This window comes from Excalfactoria chinensis, chromosome 1, assembly GCF_039878825.1.
Source record: "Excalfactoria chinensis isolate bCotChi1 chromosome 1, bCotChi1.hap2, whole genome shotgun sequence".
In the NCBI taxonomy this organism is placed as follows: Eukaryota; Metazoa; Chordata; class Aves; order Galliformes; family Phasianidae; genus Excalfactoria; species Excalfactoria chinensis.
This window is the reverse complement of record NC_092825.1, coordinates 145,014,714-145,038,586: the sequence shown is the minus strand read 5'-3', so window position 1 is coordinate 145,038,586 and position 23,873 is coordinate 145,014,714. Positions and strand designations below refer to the sequence as shown.

Sequence of the window (23,873 nt, the reverse complement as noted above, 5' to 3'; positions counted from 1 at the left end):
AGTGAAACATTTTGAGACTTTTAGAATATTTCCTGACCTGACTCAGTTTTTCCATATGTGAAACCAAAAGAGGGAAACGATGGGCCAGAGCAGAGTCATTCTCAGTGCTGACTTGTTTGACCACTGATCGCAGCAATGCTTCTCCATCATAAGCAATTGGAAATATAGAGGTCAGTTTTACTGAAGTGTGGCAGAGAGCAGACATCACAGCAGCAAGAAGCCGACTACTGGAAGTTTTGAAATTTGCTTCCTGGATATCCTAAAAGCATAAAGTGAAATTATTAGAAAGGTATTGCTGTATTCAAGGTCAGTGAGGAAAAACAACTTTTTAAAGGAATTTTTCAGTTTTATAATAGTTATAATAACTATTTAAATAAACTATTTCATATATATATGAACCTGTGAATTTTACATTAAATTCTCCTAACGGATTTTCATTTAGATCTTTCCTATTGGAATAATTAAAATTCATTGTCTACCAAGTTTTAAAATAAAAAAAAAAACCATAGAAACTACTTCTGAAATTAAGAGACCCCTCAAAGACTTATTACAATTAATCAAAACATAATTAGACTAATACGTTAAAGAACTGGTTCCCTCTTGAATTTTAATACAATAAATGGATTTTCAAGCCAAGAAACAAACTGTTTATATATCATTGCAATCTATGCAAACAAACAACTAGCATGCTTAGACATAGGACGAGTGTTCATAATTAGCAAGAGAGTCAGAAAACACTTGCTGCACATAGGATAACAATGCTAACATCTCATCCACTTTGCTGGATGAGAGCACAGTTGCAAAATTTAATAATGAGAAATTAATTGAGAAATTATTCAGTTATTACTGATAAAATTGTATTTAAAATGTTGGAAATGTGCTTTTAAGCAATGCGCAGCAATAGAAATTGTACAGTAAGCGTGGACTATGCACTGAAAAAGCAGCTGCTAATAGCTACATTAGATTTTCTTCACTGTCCCAGTGAAAGAATCCTTTTGCTAAAGGAGACGTAAGTTTCTATTTGCTGAATCTGCAACCATAGCAGAATTCAAATTGCAATTCAGGATAAGCACACAAAAGGAAAAAAGAATTTAAATACTGTTCAGATTCTTTGAGCAGAAGAGCAATCTAAGTTGTAATATTCACTTGTGACATTTTACAATACCTGGTCCAAACAATTCAGCAAGTCACAAAGACATGCCCATTGGAGAGATGGTGTTGGATAAAAAGAATGAAAGCAAGCTGTAAAAGTATTATGGCATTCTTGAAGAACAGCTTCTAAAAGACTTAGAGGCTGACTGAGATATCCTTGGGGATCATTGTCCAACTTGACCATGCAATGATCAACTCCTTCAGATAGAATTTTTCTCAGCAAGGTCCTAGTTTTTCCAATGCAATCTGCTAGTTTACTGGTTTCTTCTACAACTGCTTTAGCTGTAGCTAGGTTACAAAAAGAAGAGCATTAATGTATACCAAATGAACCTTTTTCATATAAAATGGACATTATACAAGCAAATATTATAGATAGGACTTAGCAACACTGATGAAATTGTATTTAGAGAAGTTAATTCCACGGAGCAAAATAGCAAAGGGTAGTAAGGTATATCAAAGAGATTCGAACATCAGAAACTTCCTATTTTCCATTTTTTTATAATACATACTGCATTTTAACATACGTACTGTTAAACTATAGGAATGAAAAACATTTAAAATTTAAATTGTGCTCATTACCGAAGCAGCTACCATGCAGAGAAATGCAAGAACTGAAGATACAAAATAGACTAAAAGAACCCAACTGTCAATTGTAACCAAAAATGGAAATGCACCCGAGTTTCAATGCAAACATATGGTGATGGACAACTGTTACGTAATTAATTGCAAATATCCCATTTCTGACTGCAAACCTCTTAATTGCTCCAATAAAGATATCTGAACAAGCAATTTCATCCTACAGCAAACTCTACAGGAATACTTTGATCAATTTTTCATGCCCTACACATCATTATTTGCTAATAAATAGGAAACAAGAAAACTAAGAAAAATACCTGATATCGGATATATTTCACAGGTGTAGACCCTCAGCAACCTTAGACAGCAAGTACCCACAAAACGCAACCTTTCTAGATCCAAAAGAGTAGCAGTGTATTGGAATCCTTTCAGTCCACGAAGTTCTTCAACTCCTAGTACCAGTGTTGTCCAGCTCCAGTGAAGAATGCTCAATAAAGATTCAAAGCATTCCTATTTAAGGATATGGGAAGAAGGCAGGTTTGATATTAAAAAGAAAATAACAGAAAGAAAACTTTCTACAGCATAATAAGATGAAAAGCAAAAGTTACCTATATCCATAGGTAACATAAAGCCTATTTGGAGAATGAGCAGGAGAAAGCAGAGCGATCATAGTTAATGTGATCATAGAATCATACAATGGTTTGGGTTGGAAAGAACCTTTAAGGTCAACACGTTCCAAGCCTCCTGCTATAAGCAGAGACACTTCCCTCTAGACCAAGTTGCTCAAAGCCCCATCCAGCCCAGCCTTGAATGCTTCCAGGGGAGGGGGCATTCACAACTTCACTGAGCAGCCTGTTCCAGTGTCTCACCTCACTCACAGTATAAGAACTTCTTCCTAATATCGAGTCTAAATCTATCCTCTCGCAGTTTAAATCCATTTCCCCTTGTCCTGTTGCTAACTGCCCCATAAAGAGTCCCTCCCCAGCTTTTCTGTAGGCCCCCTTCAGGTACTGAAAGGCCACTATAAGGTCTCTCCAGGGCCTTCTCTTCTTCTGACTGAAGAACCCCAGCTCTCTCAACCTGTCTTCATAGGAGAGGTGCTCCAGCCCTCTGATCATCTTTGTGACTCTGATCATCTTTTGTTCTGGACTTGCTCTAGAGGAGTAATAGCTTTAGTGTAATAGTATGCTAAAGCCAATTTATATGTTACAATACTGTGTGTGTGATGCCTTGCAATTATTTAATAACTACAAACTGCTTGAATTCATCTGTAACACTGATTTTACAGTAAATTTTACTTGCATTATCAATCACTACCTACCTTAGCTTAAACATAACTTTAAGTCTGAAATCTTCAGAAAAAGTAAAAACAAATCAACAAATGGACAAAAATAAAACACCAAAGTTATTTACATCAGTGATAAGCGTCTTGATAAGTCAATAGAAAGAAAGTCATAAATTACTTCTACATGTACACCTTTCAGTTTTGTTAAGTATGAATGAACATGCAGGAAACACAGATAATATTCAATAACACTCACCACTGAAACAGTTCTGGCAAAAGATCTCTTTAAAATATGAACAGGTTCACTGGTTTGCTGTTTTCCTTTGGATGCACTGCCATCACTTGTTGGTAGCCTGGAAGAACAATTTGCAAACTGACCTGAAATCTGCACCAAGCTTTATTCTTTGTACCGATGAAGTAGAATAATAATGGAAGAGAAGTTTAAAAGAATTATCTAGAAATGTTCAATTTCTGTGTACCTTACACTAGACCTTAACACTTTCAGAACAAAAATCAACTATCTGTTCAACTAGAAACACTGACAACTGAGAATCAAGTTGAAGACCCATGTGAAATTTATGCAATTATATATTGTACTTCAGATAACATTTTTAGAACCAGAAAGGAAATTTTCACAGAATGCTAGGTTTTAGTACATGTAGGCTGCATCTACATTTTTATGTTGAGACATCTATACATAATAGGCACTAAAAATCAAACTCAAAACTCTTGAGTATTTGTGGAGAGAAAATCATTGCACACCTCCTTAAGGCAGATGCAAGTTCATGCATATTCTATCCTTCCAATTTAGCTCAAACTGCAATCTAGAAAGACAAAACTTTAGGCACTATGGGGAGGGAAGGAAATATATATTTTTTGTTAAGGAGGGAAATCACCTTTTTATGTGAGTAGATAGTGATAGCACAAGGAGGTATGATTCTAAACAAAAAGAGGAAAGATTTAGATTAGGTGTTAGGGAGAAATTTTTCACTAAGAGGGTGGTGAGGCACTGGTACAGGCTGCCCAGAGAAGTTACGGATGCTCTTTCCCTGAAGGTATTCAAGGTCACAGTGGATGGGGCCCTGGGCAGTCTAATATAGTGCATGATTTAGGAATTGGCAATCCCACCCACATCACAAGCATTGGAACTAAGTAATCTTTGAGGTCTCTTTTAACACAAGCCACTCTCAGACTCCACAAAAAGAAAGAACAAAGAGGGGAACAAAGAAGTACAAACATCTAGAAGAACTCCATTTCCTAATAAGAAACTTTTTTTCTCTTGATGTTACAGCATCCCTGAATTTATTTTTAATTCTGAAGCATACATGATATTGACTGGAATCACTAAAACAATAAAGGCATCATACATTAGTGCAACACTAATCCTCTCATGCCACTTCAGCCATGTCCTTCTCTCAGGACTCAAAACTTGCCTGCCTTTGGTTATAGTTGTCTCCCTATAGAAATTAACCAGCTGATTAACAGTTTGTGCAAGAGATTTATGTGCATTAGTCAAAATCAAACATTCCTTTGGAGAGAGAGGTGTCTACTGACGTAGAGCATTTATCTGGAAAAGTCAGCTGCTCTGTTAAGGAGCCTTGAAAAGGACAGGGTGAAAAAGGACACAGCAAGAGAACTGCTATTTATTTATGGTCCTATGACCTTGAACACACAAGGAAATATATAATACATCATATTTGAAGAAATCTGAAGGATAAATTAATACAGTGAAAGAGTTCTTGCTTTTCAAATACAGGTTATATTTTTTTTTCCCCATATGAGTAATGCAATGTGAAGAACTGTTTAACAATATTTCACTCTAAAATGAGTCCTACTAAGTGGAATACTTTCCAACTAGAAAAAAAAAAATGAAATGTTAGATTAAATGAGTCTCTAAAGAACTACAAGATTTCATTCAAGCCATTTGTTTCCTAATTAAAATCTCAGAACATGATATATAAGAAATTAACCTTTAAAGAAAAACTATGAACAGATGTTGCTATAATGGACTTACTACTTTTCTTAAAAACTAAGCTTCCCCTAGATTTGTGAGATATTAATTCCTTAACTTTACACAATAATAATGCAATAAAACATGCTTAACAAGGCCTCTGTTTAAAAAACATGCTGACGAATTGTTCTAAATAGAGGTCAAAACATTACCTGTACAGTAACTGTGGAATCTGCCCTGCATTAACATCTGTACCATTGTTGGATTTCTTGGAACTTTTAAATTGAAAGACAACACTGAAAGAGGAAAAACAAACAGAGAAAACAATCATTCAAGTAATATGAGATCTCCTCTTCTGCATAAAGAAATACTGGAAAAAAGAAATACCCATCATCTGTAGTAATAGAGGCCTGTCCATGAGATCCGCAGTCACTGCTAGGTCCCGACACTCTTGCCCAGGCCACATACCACCAGCCAGCTTGTAGGAGTACTGGTTCATCAAACATCATTGCATATTTCTCTCTAAAGAATTAAAGTTAAAGAAAAGGTGTATCTGAATTAGTTTATAGATTAATCTTTAACAAATTATACTCTTTTTATAATAGAAAATTGAAAATCAGTGCAGAGTTTTTAATCACAACTATCTATTTATATTTGACATTTAAAAATATTTTGTTGAAAAACATATCACATTTTTACTTTGATTTGTTTTAAATTCAGAAGGACTTGCAAATTCTTAAGTCTAGCACAGTCTCACATTTTTACACAATCAGTTATTAAATGTTCTACTCAGTTGGAAAGATAACTTAAAATGCACAATAACCTAATTATATTTATCACACCACGCTATAAGTAATATATTCATTATAATTTAAAATTCATTTTCAGAAAACTACATGCAAATTTTAGGTTAACTGACAAGAATTTAGGCATAGATTCTCAGGTATGAACACTTAAGAAAGCATTAAAATATCTATTCAGGGAATCGTGATTCATAAGAAAAAATTAGCTATGGATGATTTCAGTGACAAATTCTTTCATATCACAGAATGTAAACGCAGGCTAAGCAAAAGTAAACCCATTCCATAAGCACAAAAACTTTAAAGCAATAACTGCTTCTTTCCAAATGATCTCAAGCATAATAACCTCTGTTTTGGTTATGATAATTCTTTATTGCAGAAAGTGTAATGCTAAGTTGTTTAATACTAATACCCATTCGTATGTTTTAATATGAGTATGTAAAAGAGCTGCTGCAACATTTTATCTCAGTGAGGTATTTGACATTTTGCTATTTAGAATTAAGCAAAAAAAAGTGTGCTGGTTACAAGTTTTAGTTTCTGGGCTACAAGTGCTAATAAAGTTGATAATCTCAGCCAACATTTAAATGATTTTTAAAATGGTATGAAGGAAAAACAAATAAACAAATAGGTTAAAGGAAGTAAAGAAACAGCTTACCTAGCAGCACAATCATATGCTAAGACATCTGTTTCAGCAAGAAGGTCACCATCAGTCTCATGGTCTCCCCCATCTGGACCCAATTCAAACAACTGGTAGAGTAACAAAAAATATATATATTAAAAACAAGCAAACAAACAAATAAATGTATATTATTTAATTCTCAGCTGTTAGAAAGCTAATAATAAGTCACTTCTTGTCTGTTATTCTGTAAACTGTCTACTACTATCCTTTTTCCCTTCCCAAAAGCAATTGCTCATTTCTACCACTGACAGGCAAATTCGCAACTAAAAACTCATGATTTTGTAATGACACGAACTATTAAAAAACAGCAATTCACACTGTCTTCCCAGCCTCATGTCTATATATATTCTGATTTTAAGTGTAGAAAATCCCTAAATCTTGCAGACAGGCTGAATACAGAGCACCTAAAAAATGGCAAAAATGATACAGGTTGTTTGTTTGTTTGTTTTTTTATCATGGAGTGACACACACTGGAGACACATTCAGTTCCTCTGGAAAGGGGTAGGTTGGCTATCATTAAGTAAATAATGCCATAAACAGCCCATGGGCATGAAAAAAAAAAAAAAGATACCTTTTGCAAAAGAACATGGGCTTCTTACTCAGTCAAAAATCACTTCTTTAAGCCCCTATTTAATATGCAACTAACTGTAGTAGAACTGGAAAATCTGGAAAATCTTATCTTGGCCATAAGCTAACAACAAGAAAAAAATTGAACAAATAATACAAGACTGGTCTGACAGGGTTACTACCTTTAGTATTTAAACCTTAGTATAATGACTTGTTTTGCCAACTTTCTTTGCTTTCCACAGTCATTTGCAATTCTCAGTGATTGTATTAGAATAAACACAAATTAGAATAAATTACAGTTATTTTCTTAAGACATCCAGTTGTCTTATGCATGTTACTGCTAACCACATACTAACAATTAATTTCCCTAAAACAAACTGTAACAATAAGCAGCCCCATCATCTGAAAACAGAAAATTCAATAACCCGCTATATGACAAACAAATGATAACAGTAACATTGCTTGAGTACAGACTTTACATATATCTCATACAGCTATAAGCTCTTTCCTTTAAAACATTTTTCAAGGCATTTCTGAAATTCCTATTAAATGCAGGGAATTTATCAGAAATAAGACTCTACTAATCACACTGTCTTTACATGAATTTCTTTATTCAAAGCCAGATTTATTTCACTGTTTAAATCAGTACACATGCTTCCGCCCTAACCATCTTTGTATGGCACAAATAAAAAATTAAGCATGTTTAGTGCCACTTTCCTCTCAATTGAAAAAACCCAGCTAAGAATCCTGAGATCAGTCTGAGAAGGAAACGGCAAAGAAACGGGGAGAAGCAACAGTTCAGCCAGTACCAAAGGAATTCCAGCTACCAAAAAAGCATTATTTTGTTTTTGAGAGGCAGTTTCCCATGCATCCTGATACAGTATGAGTTTCTACTCAGCCAACACAAAATTTCTGCAAATTTTCTGAGCTTTGGGAACGTAGATCACAGAACCATTCTACCTACAGCCGTATCAGCTCCTGGTACCAATAAAATGGCATAGCATTTAGTGAAATTAAGAATAAGCCATATCTTTTGACAACTAAAAATAGTAATTTCTTTACCTCATCCATCTGACCTGCATAAATTTCATTACTTCTCACTAAGAAACCTGCTTCCAGTTGTATAACTAATGCTTTTAATATACAGTAAAGCACTAATTTATCAAGAAATACAATGAATGATGTTTCCAGGTGGCATTGCTAAAGTAACAAGACAAAAAAATTGTTTAAAAAAAAAACATAAAACCTTACCTTTATTTTAGCAGTGTATTCACCCCTCCCTCCAAAAAGACCAAGGCCACCTAACAAAATATCTGTATCAGCACAGAAACGGATAGCTTCTACTGAGTGGGCTGAATAACCCCAGCCTCCTCCATGACCTAAAGAAAAAAAAAAAAAAAAAAGGATTAAACATACTGTTAACCTGTCCCAGTCTTTTATTAATTTATGCCATAAAATGTTATTGCGTACGTACTTTCAAATCTGTTAACAACACTGTAGTCTTCTTTAGAATAAACTTTCATTACTGCTTGAGTCTCTTCTTCTGTATTTGCTATACCCATTTTTAAGTCCTGCATAGCAGCCAAAGTATCAAGACAACCTACAAGAAGGCAAAACCAAGAAATGCTCAAAACTTATTATTGTTGATTGCAATCAGTGAAATGGAAATTAAAACTAGCTAAAAAGATCACAGCAACTAACTACTTTGTACCTAAGCCACACAGAGGCTACTACAGAATATTGTTTTCACTTTGATTAGGTTAGGGGTCACTGCTACTGAATCTAAAAATATTGTATAAGATGGACTTCATTTAATTTTTTCATATTCTTTTATTAGAATACTCAAGAAACATGAATGTAATTGTAAGTAATTTTCTAACAACACTCTCATTTTTTAATTACTTGTTTTACTTTTATTCCCCAAAAGTTGATGTAGCAACTTAAAAATGGCAGATTTGAGTGCCCTCATAAAAAGCTAATTTTACATGGCTACCTAAGAGACCTTATTCTGACTCAAACACAAGTAACACTGTTCTAACACAATTCACTACAACCACTATGAAAGTAATGCAAAATCATTTTCAAAGCTATGCTTTGAAACACCACTAAGTTGCAGGTGGCCGACTTATACATGAACACTGCTGGATTATCATTCATTTTGGTAAGCTATTCTAGACTATAAAAATAAATTATGTTACTCTTACATCTTCATGTACAAAGCTACAAAAAGTAAATTCCAATAACAAACATTCAATTTATTTAATAGCTGCGTATGTAAGGGTGCAGAAAACTGCACATTTTTTCCTATCCTTTGGAGATGGTAAATTAACCTAACCATATTGATTTTATACTGCAACATCCAAATATTAACCTAGGAAGCTCTTCCACTTTATTCTCCTTACTTCTAGTAGCAATTTCCATCACAACTCTAAAATCATCTAATACCATTAAGATGGCAAGAGATAATTATTTTCTTTAAAAATAATGAATGTTAGGCTGATTGTGTTAAGAGCGATGGTGAAAGATTAAAAAAGTCCAACTGAAGTAAAAAAACTGCCAGACTACAATTCATTTACACATTAAGTAATGGTTCTACTTCATCTAAGCCTTTGACTCATCAATTATAAATGTGTACCTAGAATGTGCAAAGCTGCATGAGATCTGGTGGTTAGAGCTTTGGAACCTGTTGGAAGAGCAAGTTCTGGACTCAAAATACTACACCGGGATTGCATGTCTGGAGCTGAGGGAAGTCTGGAATCCGCAACTACAGCATTGTAACTCCACAATTCCCTAGCATTTGGTCGAAACCTGGAATAAGACAAAACAGAGTAAAATCTTCTTAAAAACTAACTGATAATTAAACTTTATAACCTACTTAACATGAAAAGTAGATCTGCTTCCACATGCTCTTTTACATCATTTACATCAAATACATATAAACTTTACTAGCTTAACACACCAGCAAATGGAGAGACATAAAATTCTTACTGTGCTTTAAGACGAACAATCACATTATGTGTTTACAGATATCAGAACACAGACATTTTTTAATCCTCATAAATATTAAAATGGTCTAGTCTATTAAGCAACATTAATTGATTAGCAAAGAACTTTACACATAGGGGTAGATGTACCCAAGAATGATAAAGGTAACAACTACAAAGGTACTCTCTTTTTAGTAAGTTCAAAAAAATCTTGAGAAATCCAACATACTTTGGACTGTTTAAGTGAGTAACATCACACTGCAAGTTTTTACAGGATTATTGAATGGCAGCATAAATAGGGAATACAAAGACTTTTCATTCTATAGATTGACATGCAGAAAATGATATCTTTGATATCAGTATGTAAAAGGAAAAAACAGAAGACACAGGCTGATGTATGAGAGGAAAATATATTTTGACTTGTTACATTGCACCTAAAATGCAGAAGGAGCTAAAATGGTCTAAGCAACCGAGAAAGAAATAGTTTTAAAGACATTACAGGATACCACATGTATTCTTGCACCTGGGTTGAGGCAACACACACTACCAATACAAAATGAGGGATGAAAGGTCTGCGTGCAGCCCTGACAAAAAAGACTCTAAAGCTACTGGTGGATGGGAAACTGAACGTGAACCAGCAATGTGCCCTCAAAGCCCAAAAGGTCGACTGTATCCATGGCTGCATCAAAAGAAGCGTGGCCAGCAGGTCAAGAGAGGTGATCCTGCCCCTCTAATCTGATGATGATGCCCTCTACTCTTCCAGATGTGGACTCTTCACTACACAAGAGACACAGACCTCCTGGAGCATGTCCAGAGAAGGGCCACAAAAATGATCCATGGAATGAAATACTGCTCCTATGACCACAGGCTGAAAGAGCTGGGGCTGTTGAGCGTGGAGAAGAGAAGGCTGTGAGATGACCTGAGAGTGGCCTTTCATTATCTAAAGGGAAACTACAGGAAAGAAGGGAACAGACTCTTTAGCAGGGTCTGCAGTGATCGAACAAGAGTAAATTGTTTCCAGCTTAAAGAAGGTAGATTTAGGTTAGATTTAGGATAGATTAGATTAGACATAAAGAAAAAAATATTTTAAAGTGACAGTGCTGTGGTCTTTACCCTGGATAATTAAAAGACAGTATCTTCTCCAGATAGTGCAGATTAGCTAGTTCCCTGCTCTCCTCAAACTTTAAGAGACTATTCTGTCTTGCCAAGTTTTCCAGTGAGTCTAAACATCATCCACAACTTGCACACAGGAAACAGTTCAACTCTATCTCCCAAATGTTGGCTAACATAGTTTTAAAACAAGTTTTTATAGAAGTATTTGAGATTATGATTATGTTTTGAAACAAGTGTTTATGATCTGCACCCACTGAAAGAGTCCACTGAATGCAACCACTCCCAAAGACAACCATAACTTGAATGCCTAAGGTATCTATTCAAGTAAGTATCTTTGTTCTGACCTCTCAAAGTGTCAGAGGTAAAAAAGAATACCATTACTCTACCCTTTCTCCCATTTAAGTATTAATCACAAACGCTTAAGATGAGAGCTAAGATGAAATTCTGTGGAAGCTGTGATGTCAAGAAATTAGTCAACTGAGAGTCAGATGGAGGAAATCCAGGGAAGAATAAAAACAGAAAATGAGTAGGTTGGGGTCCCCATGATATTTCAATGAAAATGATGCAAAAAAGAATAGAAATTGAAAAATTCAAATAAGAATTTCTTTCGAACTTTGTTGAACGTATCATCCAAAAAAAGCAAAATAAGATACATGAAGGAATAAAAATTGCTTTTTGTTTACTAAGTAAATGAACATCATCAAATTTCTGGCCTTCCAAAATACTTTTTAAAGCACTATTGCATTATGACTTTTAGAGTCATACTTGCCTCCAAATAACATCATAGACAGGATCCAGACAGACACCGGAACCTTGAAGGTCTTCTTGCTCAGAATCATTGAATGTTTTGCAACTGCCATCTACTTTGTTTATCAGAAGACACTTAAAAGGAGGAGGTTCTGATATTGAAGCTGGCACCAAACCTAGATCAGGGAGCACAAGGAGAAAAAAGAAAAAAAAGACTCCACTAATTGCATGTCACATTCTGTGCACGAAGCATTAACACACACAGTAGTGGAGAAGAAATACTGCTAACAGCAAAAAATGAAACCACAGTAAGATTGCAAGAAAATCGATGAAGTGCAAAAAAATCCAGACTTTTACATTCTTCATTCTTATAAAATTAATTATCTAAAGGAGCTAGCATCACCACTTGCATTATAAGTAGAAGATAACAATATTTTAATTCCCTTCATTCACTTTCTCATTTTGTTACTCATCTACTGTTTGCATGACTGAAAAAGATCTTTCTCTGAAAATTCTGTAAGCATAATAAAATATTCTAGGAGAGTTCTTGCCTATTATATGTCTGCTTGCAAATATCTCTGATGTAGCAAGCACGTGAGAATTAATTAGAGCTTCATCAATCCGGAGGAAAGTCTGGTCTCCACTTGCTCCAATCCATGTTGCTTTGCGTCCATATTTAGAACCAATATTAGGCATAGGTGCTGGTTTTGCATTCCAGTAGGGCATATCCAGAATTGGTCTACCAAGCTGACCTTTCTATAGAGAAAATGCAAAAATTAGTACTTAATAGTGAATCTCAAAGATAAACAAGTCAGACATCTTCAGCACAAAAACTGTGAGCCATCTGGAAAGAGCTTACTGAAAAAGTACCTTCAGAAAATGACTAAGAAAAGCTCTATACATTTAAGTAGAAGTTTTTGACAAGTGCTTTCCTCCCTTTTCAGTTAAGTTTTTCAGTTATTTAATGAGAGGACAATCATTTAAGACCAGAAGTTTTGTCCACTTTAAAAAATTGTGTTATTTTTGAAGTGAATGTACTGTTTACCTAAGAAACATCAGAAATTTGTCAAAGTCAAACAACAAAAAACAACTGTGTTTGTTATATTAAACATATACAATGCAGTTTGTAGTCACAGAATGGCTTGGGTTGGAAGGAAGAATAAGGATCATCCAGCTACAATGTCCTGCTGTAGGCAAGGATGCCACAAACTAGATCAGGCTGCCCAGGGCCCCCATCCAGTCTGGCGCTGAGTGAGGGATGGGGCATTCACAGCTCCTCTGTGCAATCTGTTCCAGCATCACAACACTCTCTAATGAATACAGATGCTTTGATACATATTACTAATGCTTTTTTTCCTGCTTATTTACATGTCAAATGAATACAGTCTTAACTAGTAAGTTCATTTTCAGTACATTATTTCTATAATAAAATGATTGTATTGGTACTATTGTTGATCCTTCTAAGTAGATGTACTTGTTTAGATGAAAAAGTTGGGCTGTACATGTCTTATTTCTACTGCTGCTTACCCTTCAGTCATAACTAAAACCAAACGAATAAATAAAATGTTGAAACATAGCTTATTATTTTTTAAACCATTTCTTGAAAATATCATCATTGAAAAAAAATCTTTTGCTTCCATTTCTCTCAATTTTTACCTACTTAGAAATTGTTATCAATTTTTCATTTGATACAGGAACTATGTGCTACAAGAGAATACATCAATCTATATACAAGCAAAATTAGTGAAGACATTTATGAGTAATGTGCTGCTTGAGCTTCCTGAGTTTATATGTCTCTCAGTGAATTTTCAAGCACTGCAGCAGAAAGCGCAGACATACAACAAGCAGTCTAAATGCGGCCTCAAAGCTTTTTGTTTGTTTGTTTCCAGGTCACTGATTATTTATTTATTTATTGACAGGTCTTTAAATTCTATTTCTCAAAGTGAATTTGGCTTTTCAGGAGTAGCGAAACCTTAAATTTTTTAAGTGCCGAAGTCACTTATGACAAAGACAAAAGCCATAATGCAGAGGCTGAAAACTAAGAAATATTACCTAATTTAAGTTCCATTTTAAGGCACAGTTATTTTCAACTCCAAAATTTAAGTCTTCACATTTTTCTTTTTTTTTTTTTTTTAAACGGCAGTTTTCAATATATGCCATTTCTGTTGCATTAGCCAGTAAATAGTTCTAAACAAACAAAAACTCAATGTCTATACTCCAGTTGTTATCAAAAGGACATTAGGAGAAAAGCACCAACAATGACCCTTGAGAGACTGTAGTGAGGGAACATTTGCAAGGACAAGGAGACAAAGATCTGAAGTCAAGATGAAGGGGAATTAAACAAAGCTGACATGCTTATTCAGTGAATACACACGATGATTCCAATGGACATGAACAGTACATGCCAGGTGCATAAGAAAGAAAAGTACCAGAGTTATGCTGTGCCATACTGAGCCATAGCTTTTTCCTTAAATGAAACTCATTGTCATTTCTGTGGAAGAAAAGATGACCCTGATATTTTTCTAACTAATTCAGGTAATAAAATATACAAAAGCTTTTTTTTTGCAATGGACCTTGTAACAATAAAGAGTTTGAGAAAACTGGTTCATCTTATGAAGCAACTCAATTTTAAACAGCAACATGCTATAGAATATAAAAATATCAGTAATAACTGGCACCATGCTCTTCTAATCACATTAACATTAGAGGCCTCGTTTTCTAACATGAGACATAAATAAAAAAACATGCAGCATCCACAAGTTGTTCTGTGTTTGCAAGTATAAGCAAGCAGTTTTAAAAGTCTTCAAACAATACAATAATAATAAGCTTATTTCCATAAGTAAACATTATAATTTCCTTACTGAGAAACTTCCAAATGTGAAAACCTGGCCATCCATTAAGAGAATAGCTGTATGGTTGCTTCCAGCAGTAACTTGCGTACTAGGACCTGGTAATGCTTGCACCAAAGTAGGACATCCCCTATATCAAAATAAAATGATTTTGTTTCAATACATGATTACTCAACATTTAGTATATTAGTACTACTAGGATTTTGCTAACTAATATATTCACTATGTTCACATACCACATGGTACAAAATTCAAGCAACAAATTACTTATTAAATGAACAGGATCTTGAAAAAGTGTACCGGATATTTAAGTTTATGCCCTCTTGATACAAGGAACCAGATCAGGTACCCTTTTTAATTAAACATAGGAATAAAAACAGTTAACCTATATTATTTTATTGCAGAATTAAATTAATGTTACTGTAGTTACAGTAATATGTATGTGCATACAGGCATATAAAACATACAGCAATTATTGTAGAATTAAAAAAATTCTGTAGTGAGGATATGATATTGGTTAAGCACTTAACAAAACTGTTTTATTTAAGAAGCAATCAAAGCCACGTGTGGCTGGTACTCTAGTACAATTACCAGAAGCAATACTGATAAGGCCCTCCTGAGACAGAGAATTACAAAACAAAGAGAAAGTCTACCCACCTCCGGCAACTTTTTAATGGAGAGTAAGTCATTAAAAAACTGATCTTCAACAAATTCATAGACTTGAGAAAGAACAATTCTCTCCAAACCGTTTTGCAGAAGAAAGATCTGGACAAGTCTACTATTTGTGCCTCTCAAATATGGTCAGGTATAAGAAAATCAATTTCCCATTTCAATAAAATGAAGGGGGAAAAAAAATATCAGTAGTACGAGCAAGAAGCAAGAAAGAAAAATAGCAGTGATTACTCAGAGTAGAAATAGAAGAAAATACAAAAGAATGAATTATGAGATACAACTGCAATTTTTATCTAAGCCACAACAAAATGGATGCAAAGGAGCCTGGAAGAATTGTATCCGAATTTGAGCTCCATAATGAATGTTTACCTACACATCAAAAGTACTGTACAGTTAGAATGAATGTGAATTTAACAAACAAGTGACTCTGGACCAACTCCATGTTTGGGAATCTCAGCCCCAGAGAAAAGCAATTCTATATGAACTTACTTCTAATCACACAATTTCCAAAGCAAGTTTAGCTAAAATAAGAACAGGTTGTCCTATTCTGGAATAAAAAAATCATCAGCCCATGTTTACCTAGCAACTGTTTCATAGCTGATGTGCTAGAAGGTGGGTTATCTGTGTGTTCCCCTTTTGGCTAAGATGCAGGCAAAACCAAAGTCAAGAAAGTAAGAGGGAGAGACATTGTGAATTCTAAGAGAAAGGAAGATGCAGACATGTGGAAATGCAGAAGGAGTGTGAAGAATGGATAATGATCTGAAAGAGAGAGAATGTACACGTAGCAGAAATAATTAATTCCTTTGCAGAAAACTTTGCTTGCGGTGGATGGAGATGAAGAAAAGGAAAAGCAGTACAGAATTTGTTAGAGATTGTACAACACAAAATTTGTAAATTTAGAAAACTTTGTTGGCCTAAAAGCATGAGGGTTTGGATGTCAATAAAACAATACACAAATACAGGGAGCTAAGTTTAGCAGCAGTAATACAATTTTAAAATCTTTAAGAAAGCTCAAAAAGGCACCAAATGAGAAAAAAAAAAATCTAATTAATAACAAATGCAAAAGCATTCCTGTAAGAAGGGAGAAGTCCCATGGAAGGTTTTTTTAACTTTCAAAAACATGGATGCATTCTTTTCTCCACCTAGCACTGTGAAAGCTGTAGGTATGGAAATACAATGTGAACATATAAAATTCAAGGACCAGAAGCAACAGGTTTTCCTTTAGCTTTCTTGCAGTATGAACCCTACGATTACTTAAGATTCTCAGAGGGTTATGGGTAGACTGTATGGAAGACATGAAAAAATTCAAGGAATAAGAGTTGCGTCTTACTCCAAGTGTGAATCCCAATGCACAGATGGCCAGAAAGCAGTTTTTGGCTTTCTAATTTCACAAAATCATAACTATACTAGTAACTAAATCCAATAATTTGCTTAGTTGCAGCAGAGTAAAAGTAAGGAAGCACTTAATATAAGCACATTTAGCATGTTATTCTCATATAGCCCTTTTATTAAGGCAACTCATCTTTTGAAATGGTGTATCTATAACAGAAATGAACAGGAAAATTCTAAGGCACTTAACTACATCAAAAATACAGGAAAACCTGAGAACAATGATATTTTTCACTTCATAGAAGAAAGAAAAAATAGTAAAATACAATAACCAGTTTTAAGTCACTTACACGGAGTTTAAAGTCTGCAATACAACTGAGTATTTTCTTATCCCATGGAAACTCAACACAGAAAACCTGCATGTAGACAATCAGGAGTCTGGGAGAGACTGGCAAAAGTTTTGACAAGTAGACTTCCTGCATTTGAGAATTATTCTTCTCAGATGGTGTTGAAAGATGTGGTTCTGGATACGATGCAGGCACTTGACATAGGCAAGCTCAGCTATATAGACTGCAACCTGAGACAGATCACTTGGGGTAACTTCAGTTTGCAGAGTGAAAAAACAGCAGATACCCATACAGCAGGTAACTCAAGATCTCACAAAACACCCAAATACAATTCCAGCTACCCATACTGAAACCCTCCTTTCTCCTGAAGGGTAAGCATTTTTGGCAGCAGACTTAGTCTTTGAAAATACATCGCACAGTAGCTGTTTGAACAATCGCTGTCCATGGTACTTGTCCAGCCAGAGATGGCTGTGGAGTGCAATAGAATTTCACTTGGGACTGGTGAATTTGGTGCTGCAAATTCAGGTTCTCCGTGGGCTGTTGCTGTGCAGTGTGTCAAAGGAAAACAGAAAAACTCAACTACAGGCACAGCTGGATAGTGCAGGGGTAAGAAGGTGGAGATCTTAAAATTTTAGACATAACAGAGTTCAGTGGAAATATGTAAATAAGACCTGCACACCATTACTGAAGCAAATTAATCAGACAAGGCACCTAGAAACAGAGCCTTATGCAACATGTTTTGTTCTGGAAATATTAATAGAGCATAATCTTTATACTTTGTTTACAAATAGAACACAGATGGCTGTCCATGGAAGATATGCTCAATTAATTTTGCCTTGTTATTGTTGACCCTTTGGAAATGAAGATGTATGAGTATTGTCCTACTTTCAGTGGTCTCATTACTGGAACTTCACTTCCATGTCATGTGCTTGTTATAGTGCTGAAATCAACAGCTGGAATAAGAAATGCAGGCCAAGTTTGAATAGTAATGAAAAGATCCTGAAGGTTTAAGTCAGAGCTTCTTGAGAGAAGCATCAACAAGAAACAGCCCCTTGCTCACCCAAATACAAGATGCACATTTTTTTTACCAAGAGTAGGTATCGCAAAGTGTTTCTTGCTTCCAATGACTTTCTATTCACCCATTTAGTAACTACTTTGAAGAGGGAATCAGAAGAGGCTGTTAAATTCTTCATGGAGTGATCTCATCAACACCTATTGCTCAGGCCTTTATGACAGAAAGTCTACTCAGATTAGTTTAATAACCCTAGTATGCTGATATAGAAAAAAACAGTCTCCCAGGAACCAGATCATTTGCATCTGTAAAATCCATCTGTGAGTGACTCAAGTTTTAGTTGAAGAAAAAAACCCTAATACTACCTTGTGCACGCTGCTTACTCCTCCACACTATTTCAATTCTAGTAATAACTTCATTGAGAATCACATCATCCTGCTCATCTGCTGTTTTGTTGGCTTGTGAACATACAAAGTTGTCTGAAATCTTTCTAAGGTGTGTAATATGCCTCATTCTTACTGACGCGGAAGGAAGAATTTGTAGCATTTACCACAGTCAAAAGCAGGAGTTCAGAATCCTCTTAATAAGGAGAAAGATATGTCTGGACAAGTGTGCAGAATTCAAAACAGTTTAACATTTACAAGACTCACTACTTAATCTTTATGCTGCAAGACGGAAGTTTCTGAAAGGATATGTCATCAGTTGCTGCCCAGAAACTTACAACATTACATTATCTGGTAATGAAGATGGCTGACTCAGATGAAAATGACAATTGCTGCACATGTCCTGACAATTCTTGTTTTCAAGGGCCCCATATATTAGCTACGCTATCTATATAGTATGTCCTCTTTTTTTTTTTTTTTTTCCCTCTCCTGGAAACACAGCAGATTATCAGTTCTTAGATTCAGAAGACGATGGCCTTCCTGAGGTCAATACAGGCAATGTGACACACTGCATGACTGACATAACACTGACCTGGCTGGAGCTGGCCATCTGAGCACCAGTGCGTCCCAACTGAGGTGGAACTCTGCATAAGGATTCCCTGTTTCCTTTTCTGAGTCCCTTACTGTGAGGACAGAGGAGTGATCTCTACTTAAAAGCTGGAAAAAGAAGTACATCAATGAGGAAATCATCATCTGAATGATGGTGCTAAACAGCAATATAGTACTCATAGCCAGTTCTCATGCACAGGACATATGCCCAGTTTCTTCAAGGCTTTTTTCAGACACTGTCTGGGATCTCCTGTAGAATGATACTAAGGTCACTGCTTGTACCTCCTCAGCTTCTAGAACTGGACAGGTACTATCCTTTGACATAGGATGTTTCATGTTCTCTTCTAGGATTTCACCTAGAAATACATTCAGTTTCCATCTAAATTCTGTCTAAATAAGCAATAAATGTGGTGTTTACTGCCTGGAATTCCAACAGATAGGGCAGATAGTCCTGATATCCTCAGAAAAGCCAAAATGATTTAATCGATGTTGGAAATGGGACATAATTACCAGTAGAAATGCTACTTATTTTTGTATCTCTTTGTCTTTAAAAGATCATCTAACCTTATTCTAGTAGTGACTTGAAGTGCTTACTAAAGTAGCTGTAGCTTCAAGTATGCATGAATTTCCAGGAACTAAAAGGAGTATTTATCTGTGTTAAGGCTCTACCATAGTCAGAAACATAGACTGTATTCACCAATTCAGTGCAGACTGAGTAAGGGTAACAGTTTAAAGAATATCATTAGGCACAGCAACCAATGCAAAGTAATGTTTCCAGTAAACCCTCATCCTTCTCTCCCTTTGCCTAACGAATACAACTAAAATTTTAAGATGAAGATGATTTCTCCGGAAACTTGACAAAAGAAATTATTTGGAAGTCTCAAGAGATTAGAAGAACAGATGTACAAGCAATGTCATTTCACTACTAGAAGAAAAACAAGAGAACTGAAGACAGACCGTGGATGTTGCAATCTATACGCCTTTTTCATAAAGATACTGGGCATTACTGAACAGAAATAAATTCTCAATGATTCCTGCTATTCAGAATCCCATCTACAGTATGTTTGTGACCAAAGAACAACACTACTGAATTTCTTTTTACAGTAGTACACTGGTTATCAACTTGAGTGTGCAGATGAGATATTAAGGGTGAAAATTCAGCTTCCCATTATAGCCACCTGCATGTAGTTGTCTGTGTTCTCACTGTAGTCAATGGAGATCAAGTCAATATATTTTATAGTTACTGAGCATATCTGAAGTAGATAAATAGCATCTGGTTAGTCAAATAGCTCTCCAGACTCTTAGCTGAAAGAAATAAAAGAAGTTGACTTCTTTTATTTCCACTGACCACAAAAACCTACAAGTCGCTTTCATGCTGTAAGCATATACAAAGTGCAACAGAGACTCATACATACAGACTTACTTTTGAAGATTTATTATAAACAAAAAGTAGGGTTTTTTTATTATTATTAATTACAAACAAAAAGAATAAGTGCATTACTGCTAGTAATATAAGAGAAGCATATTAACCTAAGTTTACAACTTCACACTATTTGAATTACTGCATATGTAATATTTTCAAGAGATAAAGAAGCCTTAAATATATTTCAGTGTAATTCTCTCTTGTATGCACAGAGGTATGGAGAGAACAGAGCATGTTAAATTATCAAAGCTATGCATACAAGCCTTCGTGTATTAAACAAATGACCTACACAGAACAACAGTGTGGTTACTGTTAATAGTCTATCTACCCAGAAGGATTATGGGGAATAAATGCAAAGTGAGAGTTCATAAACCTAATTTGGACAACATATGAGTTTTCCCACTTCCTAGCTGGGAAGCAACAGAACAATGTAACCACTTTTTAAACAGCAGCACAGCAATACGCAATCTTGTCTTGTGATCACCAGCTTACCTGGAATTAACATCACCATGTCCAAGTTGCCCATGCTGCCCATATCCAAATGTGTAAACATCACCATTCTCCATCAAAATCACTGGAAACAAACAAAATATTTTTTAGAGATATCCATGTTAACATGCATCAGTGCCAGTTAGTTTTTCTGAGCAGAACAGTTATCAATCCCTACTAAACACTATCTTCCACAATCCATCACAGCTAGTAACCCTACAGGCATGGAGGTGTGCCATGCAGATGTTATAAAATGATTCAACAATTCCTTAAAAGCTTACATATAATTCTGTATTATATTTCTAATCCCTTGCACTATCAGCAGACCGCGTATAAGGCTAGAAAATGATACAACCTTTTCCAACCCTTCCATGTATATCATTATTAAACATTAAACGCAAGGTAGTGAAAACGTGTATCAGAACATAAAAAAACAAAACAAAACAAAACAAACAAACAAACAAGAAATTTATACTACAGTAAAAAATTTATTTTTTTTTTTACCTGAATGGTGAAATCCACAACTGACTTGTACAGCTCGCAGCTCACAGTCAAAGCGAACAGCCCCTGGTGGATACGTTGTAATTTTGCTTGCATCCTTCTCACCTCTTTCTCCACTTCCGTCTATAAACAAAACTTGTAATTACATCCTGTGTCTTCTAAAAACATTATGTTAGAAGAAAGGATGAGAATAGTAAGAGATCCCCTGCCCCCCACTGCCATTTGTAAGGTAGAAGGAACTCACAGAATATTGAGAGAAACAGCTCAAGACAAAGGATCAAAGTAGATGTTAAAGGTGACAGAAACTCTACTCCTAAACAATCTGCTGCATCAAAGTTACACACACAAAAGAAAAATAACACATCCTCTAAAGCAGAAACTCCCAAAGAACAGACAATAACAATGAGAAAAATAGGACACTGAAATAACGTCAGAATTTTTGTTTAATAACCACCATTTTTGTTCTTCAAGGAAATAATATTATCAATTAATGGAAAGCACTGTAACTGAACAAGGTAAGTATAGCCAAGTCTGGTTTATTCACTGTTTATTAACAACTCTGCTTGACTCCCACCTGGCCATATAGCTCCTCTTTTACATAAGCAACTCACTGATACTACATGACCAGTATGCCTAACACCACTGACATTCCCACTACTACTGTGCCTGATGCATTCCTAGACATTCTACAGTTTCTTTCATAAAGAACGAAGTGTGTTCGTTCCTATAGTCAAACAGTCCTTGCATCAGACAAAAGTACAGAAGTGACAACTGTTTTGTTTACAAGCATCCTGAAAGCCAATCTCCTTCAGAAAACAATAATAAAGTCTGCTAACAATTAGACACAGGATAACAAAGAAAACTAATTTCATAATACTAGCAGAAAAAAACATGACAGAGAGCACATTCATCACTGCTGAAGCATCTATATCTGCAAAAAAAAGCTGTCAATAAAAACTCTAAAGAAAGTGCATTTTCATAATGAAAAATATCATATGACTGTAGTATACTTGCACACATTACCGAAGTGAGCTGGCAAACACCTGTAACTACTGTTCTTTTGCAAAGCCCTCTTACACTGTAAAAGTTTTTCTAGAAAGAGAAGAAAAATAACTACACCCAAGAAATTCAACTATTGATTCTGTGATAATCCTGACTTCTTTGTTAGAATTTTGATACAGGGAAACAATTGCTGCTAAAAGCAACCAAGGTGAAGTCAATTTATAATTCCCAAACTGATGATTGAGCCCATGATTCACGTCGGGGCTAAGCTGAAAGAAAGAGGGAAGGTAGTTTTCCTCTCTCTCCTTTGTTTTCTTTTCCTGGGTTTTTTTGCCCCTTGTCACGGACCCAGATAACTCCGTGACATAAATCCTACTTATGTATATTTTAACATATATATACTATTAAAAAAAAGCAAAAAAAACCCAACCTATTTTCAAGTCACGAATGTGTACAGAAGTGACTCTCCACAGATTTTGCATCTGTAAAGAAACTGCACACATACTTGAAAGAACTAGTTCTAATAGAGTACTAATAACTTTCTATGCTTATTTTTGTGTTAAACTTTATATACCTATAAATCATGGGATGATTCTAAGGATTAATACTGCCACCAGAAAAACGTGCTCAGTAAGTAGTTTTACTTACTGCTTCCTTGTTACACACCAGCTTTTCAAACAGGAATAGTGCAAAGTGAAATGTTCTTGGAGTTTACCTGTGGCACTTTCTCTCTTCTCATCCTTCTACCACTGATGACAGTAGTAACAAATATAAGCTCCTGTGCAAATGCACTTGAATGGTCATTTGCTGAGAATGCACATGGCCAATAAGCACGTGGTTGGGCAGAATGTCATTTCTTCAATGAAACTAGCTAGACAATCTGCATGTTTCCTTATGCATAATATTAAATATTCTTGTGCAAGACATAGAGAAAATAGCATTCATATGGAACATATTTTGCAATTCCTTATTAAAGAAGAAAATTTATTTTAAAGGAAAAAGATACACTGAGTTAGCATTTTTGAGTTCCAAAGGAGAATCTTCTCCACTGCAAAACTTACTCGGAAGTTCTCTTGGCTAAAACTACTATCACAAAACAAAAAAAAATGCATAATCTCCCAGTATTTTCCAGGAATTAAGAAAAGTCATCCGTCCAGCAAGCACAGAAAAATAGTAACTAAGTCTACTGAACTCCTGAGAGGTAGCTACAGAGGTTGAGTGAAAACTGGTATGTAGAACGTCAAGTGCATGACTCTTATGAAACTTAACTGACTTGAGAAGCTCACTTTGTTTTTAACTTCCACTCAACATACAGACTCCTGCTAACTATAATTAATCTTGCTACATACGACCTCCATAAATGAAGTTTCCAGAGTCTGGAAACACAGAGTGGGAAGTGTTGT

The 23,873-nt window shown here is 35.2% G+C and overlaps 1 protein-coding gene across 3 annotated transcripts in view; it reads right to left on the bottom strand.

The window, feature by feature from the left end:
* The window catches only part of MYCBP2 (MYC binding protein 2), a 184,362-nt gene that overhangs the window by 86,890 nt on the left and 73,599 nt on the right, over positions 1-23,873 (bottom strand). For all 3 annotated transcript variants that reach the window (XM_072353261.1, XM_072353271.1, XM_072353253.1), the window contains 15 exons: positions 21,472-21,591; positions 20,971-21,052; positions 14,716-14,833; positions 12,406-12,610; positions 11,877-12,030; positions 9,646-9,818; positions 8,485-8,610; positions 8,262-8,389; positions 6,420-6,511; positions 5,352-5,486; positions 5,177-5,260; positions 3,270-3,366; positions 2,046-2,238; positions 1,166-1,440; positions 38-259 (listed from right to left, as the gene is read on the bottom strand). In XM_072353261.1, the coding sequence (XP_072209362.1) occupies positions 38-259; positions 1,166-1,440; positions 2,046-2,238; positions 3,270-3,366; positions 5,177-5,260; positions 5,352-5,486; positions 6,420-6,511; positions 8,262-8,389; positions 8,485-8,610; positions 9,646-9,818; positions 11,877-12,030; positions 12,406-12,610; positions 14,716-14,833; positions 20,971-21,052; positions 21,472-21,591 (2,204 nt within the window). The remainder of the gene's footprint in view (positions 1-37; positions 260-1,165; positions 1,441-2,045; positions 2,239-3,269; positions 3,367-5,176; positions 5,261-5,351; positions 5,487-6,419; positions 6,512-8,261; positions 8,390-8,484; positions 8,611-9,645; positions 9,819-11,876; positions 12,031-12,405; positions 12,611-14,715; positions 14,834-20,970; positions 21,053-21,471; positions 21,592-23,873) is intronic.